At 40.4% G+C, this 19193-nt stretch overlaps 3 protein-coding genes across 4 annotated transcripts in view; 2 read left to right on the top strand and 1 right to left on the bottom strand.

Moving 5' to 3' along the window:
• Positions 1–5721: 5721 nt before the first annotated feature.
• Positions 5722–13077, bottom strand: ids (iduronate 2-sulfatase). Its single transcript, XM_029513146.1, has 13 exons — positions 12906–13077; positions 11923–12059; positions 11590–11767; positions 11277–11365; positions 10192–10392; positions 9584–9754; positions 9361–9487; positions 8752–8922; positions 8255–8361; positions 7125–7241; positions 6484–6594; positions 6158–6283; positions 5722–6076 (listed from the first exon to the last, which is right to left on the bottom strand). The coding sequence occupies exons 1-13, from the start codon at positions 12979–12981 to the stop codon at positions 5996–5998; spliced, it is 1692 nt and encodes a 563-aa protein (XP_029369006.1). The 5' UTR covers positions 12982–13077; the 3' UTR covers positions 5722–5995.
• Positions 13078–13787: 710 nt separating this feature from the next.
• dcps (decapping enzyme, scavenger) lies at positions 13788–16441 on the top strand. Its single transcript, XM_029511984.1, has 6 exons — positions 13788–14075; positions 14393–14543; positions 14647–14792; positions 14885–14998; positions 15337–15447; positions 15654–16441. Exons 1-6 carry the CDS (start codon positions 13788–13790, stop codon positions 15918–15920), a joined length of 1077 nt encoding a protein of 358 aa, XP_029367844.1. The 3' UTR covers positions 15921–16441.
• Positions 16442–17730: 1289 nt separating this feature from the next.
• The window catches only part of LOC115050302 (probable serine/threonine-protein kinase kinX), a 37920-nt gene continuing 36457 nt past the window's right edge, over positions 17731–19193 (top strand). For both annotated transcript variants that reach the window (XM_029513141.1, XM_029513140.1), the window contains exon 1: positions 17731–17863. In XM_029513141.1, coding sequence (XP_029369001.1) covers positions 17799–17863 — 65 coding nt within the window. In that variant the 5' untranslated portion in view covers positions 17731–17798. The remainder of the gene's footprint in view (positions 17864–19193) is intronic.

Genomic DNA, 19193 nt, shown 5'->3' with positions numbered 1-19193 from the left:
TTTAATCTAATTTTCCAAACAGTAGCCTCCTATTGTTCTAATTGACTTTTGACTAAAAATTCATTTCATTCCATTTTCAAAGCAACGGGTTTTCCTCACTCCCTCACAAGAGTTGATTACAGCCATTCAACTTCATTAAAAGAAACCACTCGGTAAATTCATTCCCTCCATCTCAATGTGCAGTGGCAATTTTTACAGATTGCCCCTCCTCTCAATCTTTGCCATGATTAAAAATGATTTTGTTGAGCTTGTGTTGGGCTCTTTGGCTCACAGCTCCAGAGGCGCTAACCAGGGAAGAGCTCGTCAGCTCTAATTGAATGAGTCCTGATTAAACTGCTTTCACACTGACAGACACCGTATCACATCCTGTCCGCCTCCTAATCGTCTGTTTCCTCGATGCTCCGTGTGCTGCAGAGATACAGGTGTCCACTCCACGGGTCAGAGGAGGCATGAAAGCTCAGAAGCAAATCAGATTAAAAAGAAGATAAAACACACAGACTTACTGCAGTGGACTACATGACACAATGAAAGATGGCATATCGTATTGAATTTCTAACATGTTTTCACTGTTTGGTGTCAAAACAAGGTCAGACCAGTCAAGTGTTGCTCGGGCTGATTTAACAGGGGTGACTTCTCCTGCTTCTTTAATCTACTGTGTTTGTGCAATAATCAATATGTTTATTGAAATCCAAACATATGACTGTGTATATGACTTGACTCTCCTCCACAGCTTGATGGCCTTTAACATCTTATTTCTCTTTGTGGCTTCGCTCTCACTGCTCTTATCAGATTTCTTTGTAAACTGGCCCCGACGGCGCTGCAGGATTCAGTTTCACAAAGATATTTCAGAGCAGCGTGCTGGACCAGTCTGAAATGTGCTCACAGAGTAATCAAATACACATCCCAAATAAATACACACATTTTGAACCAAAACCATTAGACACCTTAAAGTGAGGCTGACTCAGGCCAAGGACTACCTAACATTTGCACAGTAAAAATCAATGTGACGGTGCTCAGAGACCAGTCACAACCAACAACAGCAAAAAAACAAGCAGCTACAGCATAGAGAGAGCGCTGAGGAGGGAAAGAGTTTGTGCAGACTGGAGCAAGTTTTTTCTCCAGTTTCACTTTTTTTTTTTTTTCACTTTCACTCTTTGTTGAATTTATCAACTAAATTGTCCTTGTAGCTGTGTTCTACCAAAGACATTTTCCCCTGGAAGTAAACACAGCTACCACATTTACTGTTTTGAAAAAATAACAAACAACTTATATGCATATTTATTTAGGTCATAATCAAAATATAGCTTTGTGAAAGTGGACCTAGTATCAGGTGACCTGGACCATCTTTAGGTGCAAAAGTTTATGTTGTCCAAAATGTTTTTCGTTTGTCAAGTATAAAAGCCAATCAAAAAATTTCTTTCTATGAGCTTTCAAGTTTCTTTCAAGAAATGTACAATATAGTGAGCTGAATAATCCGATAAAACGCATCTTGAGCCTCTTTGAGAAGCTAACGCTCAGCGCAACAACCCATTTTACTGCTTTTTCTGTTGAAAACAGAACACAAAAGGTAGCATTACCGCATTATCACAAAAAAAGCCATCAGGCTCATCTTTAACAACATGTTAACTGACTCACACTCACAAGTTGGATCCAACTTTAGTTACTGTTAAAGAGCTAAAATGTGCATTTAATTACTCCTTTTATTCGTGGCGATAAAAAACTATTTGAGTTTTGTAACACCCAGTGGGGCATCATTCACAACCTTTCATGTGTAATCAATTAAGATTAAGCCTAAATGATGTATTTTAAAATGAAAATATACTCAGCATTAAAAGTCAAATTGTTCATTGTGCTTATTGATCCTGTACAACAGAACTGAGCACATTTATTGCATTGGTAATGAAATTGTATTGTTACTCAGGGATGATAGTTAAAATAAAGGCCATAAATAATGGTAGCATGTGTCGTCATCTATCTGTTTATTAGTCTGTCTGTCTAAATACACTACTGTGGACAGAGTTGCACATTATATTGTGGTAGAGGTCACAATACATCACAATTGCAAATATTCATCAATTCGTCTTCTACTGCTTATCTGTTTCTGGGTGACGGTGGCTGAGGGTGGGGCCACCCTGGACAGGTCACCAGTCCTTCACACGGCCATGGCAAATATTATCCAGTTAAATTTCTACTGAAATATGGGACACGATTGTCTCTCAGTCCGTTATGTTTGATAAAGTTCCTCATTGCTTTCCCCAACGGTTTGTGCGATGTAAAATGAACCTGATACCTGATGAACACCATAAGCAGTTCAAAAGAAGACAGTCTGGAAATAACTTGGGTGTGGAACAGTAGAGAATACTCTAAAACCACTTCTTCAAGTCCTTGTGAGGCAGAGTAAAGTACACTTTATTTACTACGCCTGCATTCATTTCGGCACAGTAAACACACACACACACACACTTGAGACCCTGCTCATGATACAGCTGAGCTAAGCAGTTTCTACACACAATCTCCCTCCTTCTAATGTAATTGTATATGTCGCCAACGTTAACAGAAAGGCAGTGTGACCTGCCAGAATATGAGACCATAGCAGTAATTTGATTACGGCATATGAAACGTAATGATAGACGATGTGAGTGAGACAAAGTCAGAGTGGATTGGAGGGAAAGTGCAGGTAAGATGGGGTGGCAAAAATAAAAGGGCAGCAGCAGAGAAACTGGGGGTGGGGAGCAGGTAAACAATAATGTAATTGCCATTAGATCAATTTGATCGTGGTCAGAGATCCCTGCTTGTGATGATAAATATTGATTTGATAAAACCACCGGGGCAGAAATACGAGCTGACATGAATACAGGCAGCAGAGGAGAGTGGTTACAGCTGCGCTGACTCACATTTTATACTCCCTTTCAAAATATGAACATGAAGCTGAGGCTGGCGGGGGGGCTGCAGAGCTGCCCATGGGAAAAGAACCAGGCTCTCAAACCAAATTTAGTTTTCTCACTTTAAGCTGTAAATATTAATATTCCACTGAAGGCTCCACTTGTAGAGCCAGAGAACAACTCTGCATTGTCTTCCTTGTGTTTTAGGGCTGTTCAGCTCATTGTTTTGATTTTACAGGCCTGCAACTTTTCTTTTTTCTCTCTCTTTAACTACCCCTGTGGCTAAATAAACTAAATATCCCCTTTACACCACCTGGCCAGCAGAGTTAGTCACTGGCCGGTGAACATAGTGGAGCGTGAACAGACAGCCATTTCGCAGAGACGCTGAAACAGCAACACTAAGCATGAAAGTTAATTGGCCTTGCATTCGCTGTGTGGCCAGAAACATCTGATCAAAGCTGCCCTGTGATGTTGTCCTGCAAACAATGAAGTTATTCTTACATTCAGTGTTTTTTAACGTATTCCTTTGCTGGAAAATTGCTGTGTGTCCTGCCACCTCCAAGTGAATATGAGCAGAGCAGAATTAAACTGGCAGGACTGAGTATTGTGCCGTTCTCATGCACAACACAAACAACATGGCCTTAGCACAAAAATGGAAGTTATTGTAGGTTTTCATGAGATAACAACAATAACAAAAGTGTACTCTGAGTGATCTGTCAGTGGTCCATTCAGTATCTGTCTATTTGCTCCCTTGGGACATTATATAACATACATAATGCAGCACATGTATACAGCACCGAGCCCCAAAGATGAAGGACAATAGGTTCATAAAACGGGACAGAAACAGTGTGTTGATAAACAATATGTTAAAGCATCGTCCTTTTCTTCATAAAGGAGGGCTAGAGGAGTAGATCATGAAGACATGTTGTAGTTGTGAGTCAACTACAAATATTAGTGTTTGCAAAGAACAGATGCAGGTAAATGGAATAAAATGAGATGAAGCACTTCCACGGGTCTTTGGGAAATTTTTTGCTTGGGCTTTTCACTTGTCACAAACAGACTTCACTTTGAGTTCTGCGCGACTGCTCAGAAATTGAAAACTTAAAAAAGAACCTCAAAAGGCGTGAGACTGCAGTCATTCTTTATTTCAAAATGCAATTACAAGGCTTTTAACCATTTGTATTGCATAGACAGTTTGACTGTGTGGAATCATGCACAATTTCCAGAGTACTTGGTATCAATTCTTGCAGAGTGGGACAGCAGGGGGATGGATTCTCTGCTCCAGAGGAGGGAAAACACTCAGTAGACTGACGGGATCCCTGAGGAGCTCCCTCCTCTCTCTGCAGCTCTACACTTCAGCTCTGGGTGAGTATGAAAAATATTAGAGCAGAGTGCTGGAGAGGGTGTACAGGTGCTGCAGGACATCCACATGGATACAGACCACACACGGCAGGATATCAGGATCATAAGTTACAAAAAGCACAGAGTCAAGTTTCCATGCATGTGGCCTACACGCTTTTTATTTATTTACAAACTAATCAAAAATATGACAAATACATGAACCAAGCTCAACATTTGAATTATTTCTACATAATTTATTAATCACTTTACTTTCAGAAAACTACAGCTCAAGCTTAAATATGCTAAATGCTCAAGTAGATATTTTCATGATCGGTATATATATGTATATATTACATGCCTGGACATATGATAGAGACCCACCATCTCCATGATTCAACTGTGCCCCACTAACATGAAACCAGAGCAGCTGACAAGAAAGGTTGTCAAAGCAAATCCCTTTGATTCGTTGCAAGAAACGCGGAATTCAAGCTGAAATTGCTTTCTTCTAAATTACCGAGGCACAAAATGTTCATGCGTCGGAACAACAGTAAAATACTCAGTTTCATTTGCATTGAATTAGTATGGGTAGCTTTTACACACTTCATTTCAGGCCCACAAATTGATCTGAACTGACTGTTTACAAGGAGAGAGGCAAATAGCTGCAAGAAACATCAAGTGCAAATAGAAATGTCATTTTGTTTCACACTACAGTACAAAACTGTGCAAGTCCTTTTCTGCCGTTGTAGTTCAAAGCAGAGATACCTGCAGCAGACTGAGCAATCAATGGTACAGTGAGCAGGACTTGTTACGGGAAAGAAAACCGGTGTCACTAAGAATCAAGCTTTTTAATTCTTCAGCTTTCATCAATATTGCTTCAGCGGAGAATACATCTTATCAGATGACAGTTTGTGAAATAATTCAGGAAACAGTGGCGTCTGGCCCAGTGGAGCTGCACATGAAGAAATGTGTACTGTTGGTTTTGGTTGGAAAATGCTTTAGCAGTCCATGACTGTCTGCTGCGGATTAGGAGTTAAAGCAATAAAACAATGAGGAATAACTTTCTTTCTCTCAGATAGTTTAAAGTTGAGGATCTATTCCACTTGTGTGTATGCTAAATATGAGCCACCTATGTTGCCATAAAAACCGACAGCTGTCGAAACTTGAAACTTTATCCACCTCCCCGCCTCTGTAGCGTACTTATCAATAGTACGAGGCTGGAAAAAGCACTGAATTGTTCTATGCACCAAACAACTGTTTTGTTTTCAATGCTACGATGAGATAACTTATTCTGATTTTAGAGTCATATGCATTTTTCCAAAATGCCAAAATCATTCTTTTATTAACTACAAAAGATAATCAGAAATCTCCCATTCTTAAAATTAAGAGCATTTCCCAGCCAGAATGACTCATACATGGCAGTAGCTACAGTTATGAATGGCAGGTGTGAGGAGGCTGGTCACCAGCTGAACTTTTGTTCACAAGCTCTGTTCATCAAAACTGAAGGGTGAAGCTTTTTTTTTTTTTTTTTTTTTTTAATTCTCTTTGCTTGTGTGGAGTCCAGGTCTGCTTGCCAATGAGTCCTGAACATGGAACATTAGCCTGAAAAACTGAGCGTGAAAGATTAATGGTGATTCCAGAGATTACTGACTCAAGTATGCATTATATCAAAAGAAATATGCAGACAGTCTCCCTTTTTTCATTAGTTTTTCATCCATCTGTCTTCCCTTTGTGCTTGTCCCTGTCCGTCCATCTGTTGTACTTTATTCTCATCATTACGTGTTCTCTCTGTTCATCTTCATCCCTGCTGTGAGGTAGAGGAGCTGCAGCTTCATTCTCATCTGCAGACTCAGAGTCTGGAGGAGTCAAAGTAGTAAACAAGTAAGGAATGAATAAGAAGGAAATGGGCCTTTTCTGAAAAATTAAATCAAACTTACATGAGGCAAGCCGGCCATTTTTTTCATCATCACCCTGTGATCAATATCACTGTAGATGTTATTGTCCTGCCCGGGGTCATCTGCTAACATGTACAGCTCTCCAGCATGAACATCAGATACATTCACCTGTGTGGAGAGGCAGATGGAAGATGGGGAAATTATTTATTTATATCATGGACAAAGTCTCAGCCTATTGTGCCAGATAAAATGGGTGGATCCATGATAACTCCCCAGTCGTTACCAGAGACGGGCCACAGAGGAAACTAATATGAAGAGACAGCTAAGGGACATGGTCATTAAATTGTACAGGTATGTGATATGCCCACCTGAAATGTTTTTGGGTTAAATCCCAGCCAGAGAGTGTATCTGTAGTCCCAGGAGCGTAGAGAGTAACCCATGATCTTTATGTCTTTAAGGTCAGGGAGGTCAGAGTTCACCTAACAGAAGAAGATGGGGGGGGGGGGGGGGGGGGCACTTTTAAAGCACCATCAAATGAGAAAACATACAGTGTTAATCTTTGTGTGGTGCTGTCATATCAGCAGCTGCCAACACATCCTGTGAGCCAGCCAATGAGCTCATGTCAGACTGCCAAGCCACTGCTCCATACAAAGATTAACCTACAGCAGGTGCAGCACTCATCTGGATATTTTGACTCAAAGACGGCGAGTTCGAAGCTGGCAGCTCTGGTTCAAATGGGAGCTGTTCAAAGAGCAGTGGTCATGTAAACACTCACTCAACATGACTTCATTTGCCATGACCTTCACTTGAGTTTTGACATTTTAAGGCAACTTTATAATTCACAATTGTATTAAAAATATACCTGAGACAACTATGACAATGTTTGTGTTGCAAATACATCTGCTTGGTATAATGCTTCCTGACTGAAGGAGGGCTACAATGATTTAGCCTTTGGCTGGCTCAGGACAGCTTTTTAAATAAGCTTATCTAAACACTCCATCACTGCTACCTGTGGTGCATCAGCAGGTCGAGGGTACTGGCTAAAAGATATTGCTTCCTCATTCTCTCCCCTTTCTCTGTGCTGGAAAGTGTAGGCAAGGTTGTCTCCCTCTGTACAGAGCTCCTCCTGAATGCAAGAAAACAGACTGAAGAGTCAAGGAAAGAAATGTCAGTCAATTAGATCACCTACATGTGGGCAATGTCGATAGGATTATTTCCCCATTCGATTTGTTTGGTCATGTTGTCCTGCACTAGGATGACTGAAAGCTCTCACTTCTGTTCTTGTGTTTCAGTTTTGTTTTTGTTTTTTTTAAGTAAGAAAGAATGAATTGTTTTGATCGCAGTTTCTTATGCAATCAATTTGGGTCACCAATTACCAGAAAAAACAAAACATAAAAACCACTTCATGGCCATACTGTTGGATTCCGCATGCAGCTTTGAGATACATGCCAACATACTCACAGTAACAATGCTGAAACAGCATTCATACATTATCTCCATATCCTATTATAAATATCTACTAAATACTCAAATGATCCTTTTTGACATAGAAGAAATATAAATAGATTGAGACTTTGTTTAATTAGCGAAAATATATTTATTACATTCTCTGTCTGCCGATGTGCTGGCTTTTATTCAGCCATCAAGTAATGGCAGCTGTATATATGCAGTGATAAATACTTTTCACCTAGCAGAGGAAAATGTAGCTGCTGTAGCCATTTAGGCATGCTCAGAAGAAAAGACTAGGTAGATCTGAGGCTGTGTGGAACGACATCAGTTTTTCTTGGTATTTTATATATACATACATCTTATAGTACGGATACAATAAAGTTTTAACATGATGGTTGTTATAATTCATATGGTGATCTTATAATCTATTCTGAATAACTGACCTAAATTTCATGACATCGAATCGAATTGCTCTCTTGTAAGAAAAGCTAAAAATGTCAAACTCATGTCACTTGGATTCATCAGTTTCATGGCAACATTTGCTTTGAAGAATTGTAAAGAACAATGCTGTCCTTACTGCAGCAAGATTCATGCAAGAGCATACTTTACTGCTATTCAAGTCTAATCTGTGATAAAGTCCCTCTGCTGAAAAACACTACAACAAATGTGTTCATCTACATCTCTTACTACCTGGAAAGAAACATCTGAACAAGATTTAGGTGCTCGGAGGCCAGCCATACAGGAGACAGTGGGAAAAACATCCACCAACTCCACCACATTTTTCCTAACTTTAGCATCTGGAAAAGAAAAAGGATTAGCCACTTAGAAAAAGTTATTTAGCGCACAAGAGCAAAACAGTCAAGTCTAAGTTTTACTAGACACTCTGCCCTGAAATTTCATCATTTCACCATTTGCGTATGAAGCAAAAACTGTCTGGAGGCAAATTATCAAAGTGTATCCTTGACTAAATAATTTTGAATTTCTCAATATATTTCAAAGACTTCATTAACATCAATTTGGCAGTTAATGCAGATTCTAACAAAGTTCATGTGAGCAATTAAAAGCAAAAATTCTAAATCAAAATCGAGTCCTTCACTTGACATTCATGGCGCTTTTAAAGGAGAAGTGCATATGTTTCAGGTTATGGATGTAATTGAGCGAAATTTGTTGTCAGTTATGGGTCTTACTATGAAAGCTGTACTTTGACTGGGCTAAGATGTCAATAAAGGGGAATGTAGACTTTCCCATCCAATCATGGAATGTGGTGACGCCAGGAACGTAAAAGATAAGAGGGACACGTGTTGAGACATCAAAATTTGAGTACTTAGCCCATTCTCCGTGCTCTCCTAATGACCAACCTGCAATGAGAGGAAGACAGATGAAAGGGAGACCATAGCAAATGGAAAAGTAAAGAGATATAGACTCAAACAACATTTTAGACTACAATGTTTGAGGTTCTCTCTTTTACTGGTGGTTTTCTCAGTCATCTTATATTTGAAAATTATCAGATTTGATTGAGCTTTATTAGGTATCTACCAAACAGTAATGAAGATGATTCACTCCAGCATCCGCCACTGAAGGAGACATTAAAAGAAATTGAGTTTCAAAGTCAAACTTTTTTCTTCCTTTTTTTTTTTTTTTTTTTGGACTGATGCAGAAAAACAGTCGGGTTTCTCTGAGAAATTGCGAAAGGCAATAATGTCACGAAAACACTGTTACAACACTGCCATCTGGTGGTAGATGCCAAGAACAGTAGCTGTGTGTGTATAAACATATACATACACATGCATACGAACCATGATCTGAGGTGAACACCACTATAGTGTTGTCGGCCAATCCAAGATCATCAAGTGTGCTGAGCAGACGCCCAACCTGAGTGTCCATGTACGACACAGCAGCATAGTAGTGCTGACGGATACGTACCTGGGAGACAAGTGTACAGAACTATTTGGTCTGACTTTGCTTGAAGGAATAGGAACATAATTGTGTGAGAAGTGGATCAAAATAAACAGTTCATGCCTGGAAGTCTTTAGGGATTGGTCCATATGGAAAGCTAATGTTTAATTTCTGGACATCATCTCTCTTTCTCACGTCCATCCAGGGGTTGTAGGCCACAGGCGGAAGTAATTTAGGTACGTCAGGGTCAGGGGCCAAAGTCATTTGGTCAATTGGATACAGGCTCAGGTACTCCTGCAAATACACAAGCAACAAAAGCAGTGTTAATAAAAGCAGATATACATGCATACACATAACAGGGGGATTTGCATCATAATGAAACAGAGGTGCTTTTTGTTTACATTTTCTGTCTCAGATTTTGTTGTGTAATTTGCTTATTTTGTCAATTTTCCTGAAATGTTATGGTAGAATTCAGCAAATACTGGACGGTGATTACATTTTGAAAGGAGATAAAAGCCCTCTGATGCTCCAAGTAATGTAGATGCTCTGATGTTAGTTTGGTTAGATTTACTTATGCCTCAGAAACTGTGTATATATGCTTTGCTCTGTTCTGAGTCTAGACGATGAATCATGTGTAAGTGACAAAGAGGAGCTGGCTTGATCTTTTCCTGCTGTTCATCTCTCAGTTTTCACATAATATAAACATGTTAATTTAACCAAGGTGTATGTACCTGTGGTATCCTGAAAGGGATGTGCGGTTTGTGAAAGCCTACAGCCATGAAGAAAGGGACACTGTCATTGGCCAATTTCTTCAGTAACCTTACTGCCTCATCTGTGCTCTCCATGTCTGGGAGGGTCCCCCCAGGCTGCTCTGTCACATTCACCGCACACAGCAAGTTGGCATAGAGTTTACCATCCTCTCCTTTACACATCTGGAAACAAAGGTTTTTAAGTATTTAATGTCACTTTTACACACAGTTTTCCTATTAATATTTCCATTTCCACATTTATTAGGGGTTTTAGCAATAATTTCTGATTGTGTTACAAGTGGGCAGCTCAAGAGTTGTTATGATTACATGTCTAACAATGATTAATTTGCAGGATTCTCTTCATGTGATGACATGCAGACACAAATGCCCATTGATGAAGACTCAGCATATGATGAAGACTAAAGTCACAGCCAAGACCTTTGACAAATCAGAGATTCAACAAGGCTTAGTTTTATGTAAAACAAGCATTATTCACAATGTTTAAGCTGCAGCAGCTGGGGACCCACTTCAGATGGTGACCTCAACAGGGTGCAGTTGAGAAACAATTATCTCGTTATCAAGAAACTGTAAAGTAATACAAAAATAAAAATGAAACCAACTAATTTTGAGAGGTTTTATTGGGCACTGGACTAGAAAAGTGCTATTTAAATGTACTTCATTTACCATTTGTCTTTATCAAATGGTGTGCAGTGAACAGGTCTCAAGTTGAAATTGTGTAAACTTGAGTTGAGTACAACAGCCAAAAGCAGCAATACAGTTAAACATAATTACCTTCTCCATTAGAAAATACTGCAACAAACCTGATGATAATTCAAGTTTTATTGTGCCCATCATATCCCTGAAAGAGCAACAGTAATACTACAAAGTAGTTTACATAAAAAAAATATTTTTGACCTCTTTGTCTTAAATATGGCAAACAATAACAACCATCTTGTCAGGTGTCATGTAGCTTGGTAGGCCCACATCACTCTTTGCTACTTTCTTCTGTTATGCAGTAGGTCAGACACAGTTACTTTAAAGGAAGCAAATAAGAAAACGACTGCTACCTTTTCTTTCTCGAATCGAAATGAAGCTGGATGGTAGGCCGGGATGGACCAGCTGTATGGGTAGTCATCTGAGTGGTTAGAGGCGATACCTTAAAGGAATATAACAACCATTGCTGCTAAACAAAAAGCCATAACCTCAAAACATTTCCTGAGTAAACAAAACCATGTAGCTTGGCTTCACCCCCCCAAAAAATTAAAAAATAAATCATATCAACCAGCTAAAAAGAGAGGCTCTTACAACAGTTTCAGTGACACCCATTCAGCAATATGCTGTAACAGCAGTGGGCACTGAAGATTGTGCCATATCCCTCACCTGGATGAAATACCTTGCCCACTGAAGTGGTGAAGTAGCCTTTGGACTTAAAGTACTGCGGCAGAGTGGTGTAGTTTCCAGAGTGGACTCTCCAATAGGAGTTGAAGTCGTAAAGCCTGGTCGTGTCTGGTCTGCGACTAGTTAACATGGACGTACGACTGGGAGCACACACAGCTTGCTGGAAGAGAGAGGGGAAAAAAACCAAAACACACACACAAACACACACACACACACACACATTCCATGATTTCACTGAGAATATATAATCCTGTTAGTCTCGCATCCACAGTAACTGAGCTGCTTTGAGAGAAAACAGACTGAGTAACAACTGACCTGCACATATGCATTGAGAAAGACTTGGCTTTTGGATGCCAGCTGGTCAATGTTTGGTGATTTTACCACAGAATCTCCGTAGCAGCCCAGTGACGTCCGCAAATCATCTGCCATGATGAAGAGGACATTTCTCCTCTCTGAAATACAAACAACTACAGTTCTTTATGTTTCACTGCTTCGCATGTGAGAACATGAACATATTCGGATCCCTTCTGGCCCACGATGAAACTCTTGTCACTTTCAGACAACACTTTGATACCTAGTGGCCAAATATCATTTTTGTCCCAGCATTTTTGGCCCACATACGTCAACATCTGGGCTGAGTCTAGCCGTTATCCTTCAGCATTTCCTGTCTGTCATGTATATATGCGCCAAATGTGGGCCTTTTTTTTATTTTGCATAGCATAGCATAGCATAGCAAGGAGAAAAATATGTGGCCCAGATATTAGCTGGATTTTATCTTGCAACCTGGGCTCTGCCCAGAAGTGCAGGTATATAATACAAGGTTGGACTGAGAACTCAGGTATGCGTTTTCATTTTCTTGATTATTTAAAAATTTTAACTCAAAAATTTTTAAAATTAAAAATTGACCTCTTGAGCAATGAGTTCTGGTAAGGACTCTGCTGGTGAGGACTGTGGTAACATAACTTTTTACAACGCTGTAATTTAACATTCATAAACAGAATCAAGAGCAATGTGCGTTAAATGTTAGGTACAGTGACATTGGGAAAAAAAAAAAAAAAAAAAAAAAAAAATCTGAAAACTCAGGAACTTGTTGGTTTCACTTCAGCTAATTTAAATCAGAACTAAACAAGTAAAACCCACAACAATGTGAGTCAGATGATCCAGTCTGTGGGGCCACAACACGCACACACAACTGCGGCTAGGTGCTGACATTCATTGCTGTCTGCATTCAGAAAGGAAACACAACCACTGTGACATGTGTGAGAAAGTCCCAGCCAAAGTGTAAGCTCAAACTTTACCCTTTCTGGCGACAGCAGCGACGGCCAGTGTGGAGAGAACCAGCACGAAGAGACGGAGCCGGACACGTGTGGACATGTCGGTCTGAAATGAAAGCCTGAAGACGGCGTATCCTTCAGCTGTCCCTCGGCAGGGACACTTCCTGCATCCGTCCGGCAGCAAAACAAAGCGGCGTGTCCGTGACGCTTTAAATAACTTCCTGATTAACGCGTCACTCCACTGCTGGGTTTTCATTGGTCCCTTTATCAGTGCCCCCGCCTCAAATCTGTAATAATATATAATAATGTATAATATATTAAGTATCAATCGCTCTCAGTAGCATTTAGAGCCAGGGGTCAGTCTGGTCAGTGGTCAGTGGTCCAGAGCAGCTGCCTTTCTCATTCAAACCGATAACATCCTGCAGGGTCTGGAGCACATTTAGCTCACTTGGTCAAAACAGAGTCAGACGATGCTTTAAACACTAGCATGTTATGATTATTGCACAAGGGAACATTGCTGCACCTGCTACAAGTAAGGACAGATGTAACCAGATTAGTTTGTCAGCCACCTACTAGATTTTATTTTGAAAGGTTTGACCAGGGTTTATTGGTTTGTTGTCCCGACACTGTAGTTGAGAGAGAGAGCTCTCACTCCGCCTCTAGTTGGAATATTAATCCGACGCAGATACTGAGTGTTTTGCCAAATGACATTAAAAGTTTCTTTTACAATAAGATTGACAATAAGCTTTAGAAATGTGGCGCTCAGATATCTGTGAGTGGTTTTCTATTTATCGAGATTGTACATTTTAAGAAACACAAATGTATAATCCCGACAGAGACTAATTCGTGTGACTGAACTTTATCAGTTTATATTTATCAGACAAAGCGCATTCCAAAGGCGCGTGCATGCCCACGGCACATTGTCTGAGTGTCCTAGAGTCGGACAGAGACAGACATCAAGTTGGACAGAGACGATCTTCGAGCCGCTTCTCTGGAAACATGGCGGACCCGGCTGCTAAAAGAGGTCCAGGTGGAGCGGTGGGCGATGAATTAGCTCAAAAAGTCAAGAAGGCGAAGACTGACGATGAGAAGGACGGAGGAGAAGCTGAGTCAGATAATGTACTGTTTGGCTTTAAAACATGCAGCGTCCTGAGCGACTCCTCCCGGGAGAAAAACATCTTTATCCATGGAAAGGTAAAGTTAGCTAACTTTGCTGTTAGCTTGTAGTTAGCGGAGGCGTTTAATGGCCAGGAAGTGAAAGACAAGAAGAGAAAGAAGAGTGGGCATGTTTCATTGTTATTTCCAATCAAAATAGATTGGGCAGGTTCGTAAAACAAAAACATAAAATTCAATTCTGCTGTCTTATTTCAAAATAATAGTCTTTTGATGGCGCTTTATTGTAAAGAGTTCATACCCATGTCGTTTAAGAAAGGCAACTTTATGTTTATTTGTTATGGAAAGTCTTTCTTATTAGCCCAGGCATGAATAAAATTTAAATCTGTCTTACTCAGTTGGCAGATCAGGATGCTGTGGTCATCATGGAGAAGACTCCCATCAGAGAAGACGTCCTGGCTGAGATCTTCAGCGATTCCAGTCTGAAACTGGAGATGAGAAACGATATCTACAGCACATACCGTCTGCAGGCTCCATCTCACCTCAATGGTTTGGACACAAATTAATAAACTGACTAAAGATACGTGCAATCCATCTACCTTGTTGGTTGGCTAGAGGAAAGATGGTTAAGCTGTGTGTTTCTCTTGTACAGAGATTAAGACCACAGTGGTCTGTCCAGCCACGGAGAAGCATGTGAAGAAATACCAGCGTCAGGAGAGTTTTCTGGTGGAGGAGACCGGGAAAGACTACCAGTCCATCACTCTGCCATACATTCAGGAACAATGTTTCAGTGTGCAGGTCAGTGTGCTGAAATCATCTCCACTGAAACCACAAGCACTTTAAAATTGTACAATATAGACTGTGTTTTTGCCACAACCTTCACTTGTTAGTGGGTGTACAACATCCTGGAGAAGAAGGCAGAAGCTGAGAGGATCATTTATGAGGATCAGGACCCAAAGGTTGGATTTGTCCTCCTTCCTGATTTCAAATGGGACCAAAAGCAGGTGAGAGATGAGGAATATAGACCACAGTAGAAAATAACCGTGTGGTCAGATCTTTTTTTTTTTTTTTTTTCCCCCCCTTTACAGAGCAATACCTCTATAAATGCCATCTACCACTGCAGCTTTATTACTGCCGTCTTTTATTCTGGTGACAAAACAAAATAAAATAGCAATTGGCAATATGTGATGGCTCTACGTTTGACCACATTATTTGCATTTTTAAAAGATGATAGTACTAAAAATTCATTTTTAAATTCAACTATGGGCCGTTCATTCTATATACAACGAGAATGATTTTCAAGCCTCTAAACAGTTTTGTAATATCTTACTTCCTCTTGTAGATTGATGATTTGTACCTGATTGCCATAGTGCATCAAAGGGACATCAGAAGTGTGAGAGATCTGACATCAGAGCACATAGCACTGCTGCAGAACATCTTCCAGAAAGGAAAGGTGAGTTTAGCCCTAGGTTTGTCTCATCAGAGAAGAAAATCCAAAACAAATCCCTGTCTTCCTAATGATCATAAACAATTATATGATGCGGTATTTTCTGTATTAGAGAACTTTGTTGAAATGTAGTTTTGTGAAGTAGAGAAGTCAGACCAGATTTGTACTTACAAAAGGAAAAGATTGATAATACCTGTTTCACTGTGACTCAGGATGCCATCCTGCAGCGCTACAACCTCCCAGCCAGTCAGCTGAGAGTCTACCTGCACTACCAGCCGTCCTACTACCACCTCCATGTCCATTTCACTAAGCTTAGCTACCAGGCTCCAGGCTGTGGTGTGGAGCGGGCCCACCTCCTAGCAGACGTCATCCAGAACCTCCAGTCTGACTCTGACTACTACAAAAACCGGACACTCTACTTCCCACTGAGGAAAGATGATGGACTGCTCAGCAAGTTCAAGGAGGCAGGAAGACTGTAAACTAGTTTGCACTCGTGTACATTGTGTCTACATGATTACATTTCCATTCAAACCAGTGTGTTGGTTTTTTTTATAGAGTGTCAGAACAAATTTAAACTTTTTGGGGTTTTTTTTAAATAAGTTTGGTCAACAAATGAATTTTTCCTCTGTCTGTAGCAACAGCACTGGCCAGTAAGCTGTATCCTCTTATCATTACCTAGGTGCACAAAGTGGTTGTTTTAACCAATGAAGACTTTATTTTTATTAGTATCACTGGATCAAGTTTAATATGTGCACAATATACTAATTGTTGGAAAATTTTAAACCTCCACTAATCTAAAAATGTAAATTTTTAACTAAAACCAGCAACCATTTTGAATCATTTTTCACTATAAGGAGGCGTGACAGGGAGTATAACTTAAATCACCCCAGTGGATAAAAGATTGTTCATTCAGTTTTTTTTCCTAATTTGTTTTTTATTTGTTTTCTATATGTGGACTGAAATTTGTGATTGAGAATAAAGGAAAATGATTTTTTTTCTATTTGCGCTGTAATGTCTCATTTTAAATATTTGCATAGGAGTAAATGGCATAAGTACCTCAGCTGTTTTGTTAGAAGTAGACACGATGGAAGGATTTTTGACCCTTCTGATTCGAGTTAACCATCAAAGCTAATCACGGTGAGGTAGAGTGGTAGATAATTTGTTTCCATGAAAACAGTTCATGCCATTCAAACACAAGCGATTCTCACTTTCAAGTCTCCATTCAAACTCACTTTTAGATACAATAAAGTCCCATGCTAGCTCACAACGCTAGATGGCAGCGTGAATCTTAAAGGACCCATCTGATTCTGTGCAATTATCAAAAACAAACAAGCTCCAGTTTGTGGAAGAAGTTGGGGTCTGTTTGTCCATTTTCCTTACACCAAGAGAGCGGATGGTATGTTAAATGCTATAGTTTTGCAGGGCATGTAAACAAAAGGCTATAATTTTGAGCAAAACAAACTATAAACCCGGTTTGCTTTCATTTAGAAGAGCATGTTTAGTCACCCTTGATTAAAATAATACCCATAATGCCAGAGGTTCTCAGTTACATGTACATCTATAAACCCTTCATCCTTCTCCTCCAATAAAGTTCCGTAGAGTTTAAAAAACAAACCCTAACTGTTATTCCGAGTTGCTTTCACTAAGATGTAGGTTTATATATAAGAGAGCAAATTCTTTTCTTTTTCACCTCTTACGCTTTCTGCCTTTACACAATTGTATTCCAGTATTTGACTTTTTCTTAATCGCATCTGAAGTCAGTTGGGCGTCGCTCTGCGTTGTGTTTATGGTGCATTTGGAATATCCTCGTAAAAATGAGTAGTAACTCATGAAAGACTGGATTGAAAATTGGATTGAAATGATAGCATTTATGTTTATGTCTCACACATCTAGGAACAACGTGTGTTTGAGGAAGTGTGTCAATGTGTAAATATGATGAAAGCTAATATGAATGACTTAAACACGGAGATTATGGGCTTAGTGTAGTCTTGTGTTTAGTGATGAGTCGCTGTGGTGGTATGGGAAGTACACAATTTAACTAAGAGATGTACAAGTTAAAATATGACACTTACGCTGAAGTGACAAACTTAATGTGAAATATACTGCTCTGGGAATAGAGTGTGATATAGTTCTGTTTAATGCCAGGATTTACTTTATTCGATTTTAAATGCGGCTGTTACAGGTTGTGTTGAAAATTTCTCCCATTGTGTTTCTTTGTAACAGTCGACAGTTTGCTCCTCATCCTCCCCCCTGCACGGTCTGTCTGCTCCGAGGCGCAGTGAACGCAGCACCGCCAGGCAGCGGACACCCCGGCCGGACCGAGACAAATAATCCAATCAGGACCAGCAGCAGCACCGATGTCCTGGTTCCAGTCTCTGAGGGATGACTTCACCCTGAGGCCGTTTGAGTCCCCGCAGACACCGTGAGTACCCGCCGTGTTACCGAGCAGCTCCGCAAACCAAACGCTCCCTCTGAGAGAAGCTTGAGCTTTGTTGTGCGGGGAAATCATTTATTGGTGGGGGGGTTGGTGTTAGGCGATCGATGCGTGTGTCGATATTGTGTCCGATGCTTTTTACTTTGATTTGTGCATCGGCTGAAGTATCCGGGGCAGCAAAAGTGCGTTTAGTGTTTTACTCATGATTCGCTGGCAACATGATGAGGCCATGTAGGTGGGCGTCTTTCTGCTTTTTCGTTGGCGTCCTTTGGAGTTTTAATCCAACAGTGTCACAGACTTTCCACCTGAGACGTGATGTGTGTGTTTTAATGTTGTTCTAAGTTGTGTTGGACAGCAGTGTATAAAGCGTTGAAAGTCAGGGTTCAGGTCATCAGACAAAACTTTTCCCACTTATCAGCTGTCTTAGACAAACGGGACTTTTTCCACTTGCAGTGAAATTAATAATTAGTTAGGGGGCTGCTACTTGTGGTTTGTTCTGTGTGAATGTGGCTCACTGCAGTAAGTATTTCACTTTTAATTCATTTGTGTTAACTGGTTTACACTCCAATCCCCACTAGGCAAATAAGACTTATAAGACCAACTGTGCTGCACAGAAGGAAGGTGGACACATTCTTCTTTTTGTCCTGGTGGACGGCACTCCACTGGGCGTAATGCTGTCACATCTTTGAGCTCATGCGGGAACACACACTCCCACTGTGACACTATGTGTGAGCTCAGTGTTGGGTGGAGGCAGGTCAAGGACGGTCCAGATTACAGTTAGCCCCAAGTGTGTGAACCACTGTAATCCTGAACACACACACTGACTGATCCACAACGGAGTGATGTTGTCTGTCAGTGTTGGAGAATGAAAGACTATTGATCTGCTTCTCTGATCCTCACGGGGTCATGCTGTACGGAGCAATGGAGACTTATGATTCCGCTGTTCCTTGCTACTGTGAAAGAGGATTAAACAAACCAAAGGTGCTTTTTCAAGCCTCCGGAGCCCTGGGAGATAATTTCACGAGACCAGGCATTTTCTGTAAATCGAGTTAGCGTTATCTCACTGGAATAGGATGCATTAGTTTGAGGGCTGTGCTGATAATCTGACAGAGAAACTTGATGAAAATGCCTCTGTGTGTTTGTGTCTATGAGAGCTGTCAACCTCACTGATTAGAGGCCTGATCAGTTCATCTGTCAGTGGGTCACTGATCAAACCCTCTGAGATTTTACAGGAACGTCCTGTTTACTGTTTACTGTTCCTCTCTTTGAGGAGATCCTATCATGATGATGCCCTGATACGTAATTAGATGATCAGACA

Source organism: Echeneis naucrates, chromosome 10, assembly GCF_900963305.1.
Source record: "Echeneis naucrates chromosome 10, fEcheNa1.1, whole genome shotgun sequence".
Taxonomy (NCBI): domain Eukaryota; kingdom Metazoa; phylum Chordata; class Actinopteri; order Carangiformes; family Echeneidae; genus Echeneis; species Echeneis naucrates.
Note: the sequence above shows the minus strand (reverse complement) of the source record. Positions and strands in the feature narration are given on the sequence as shown.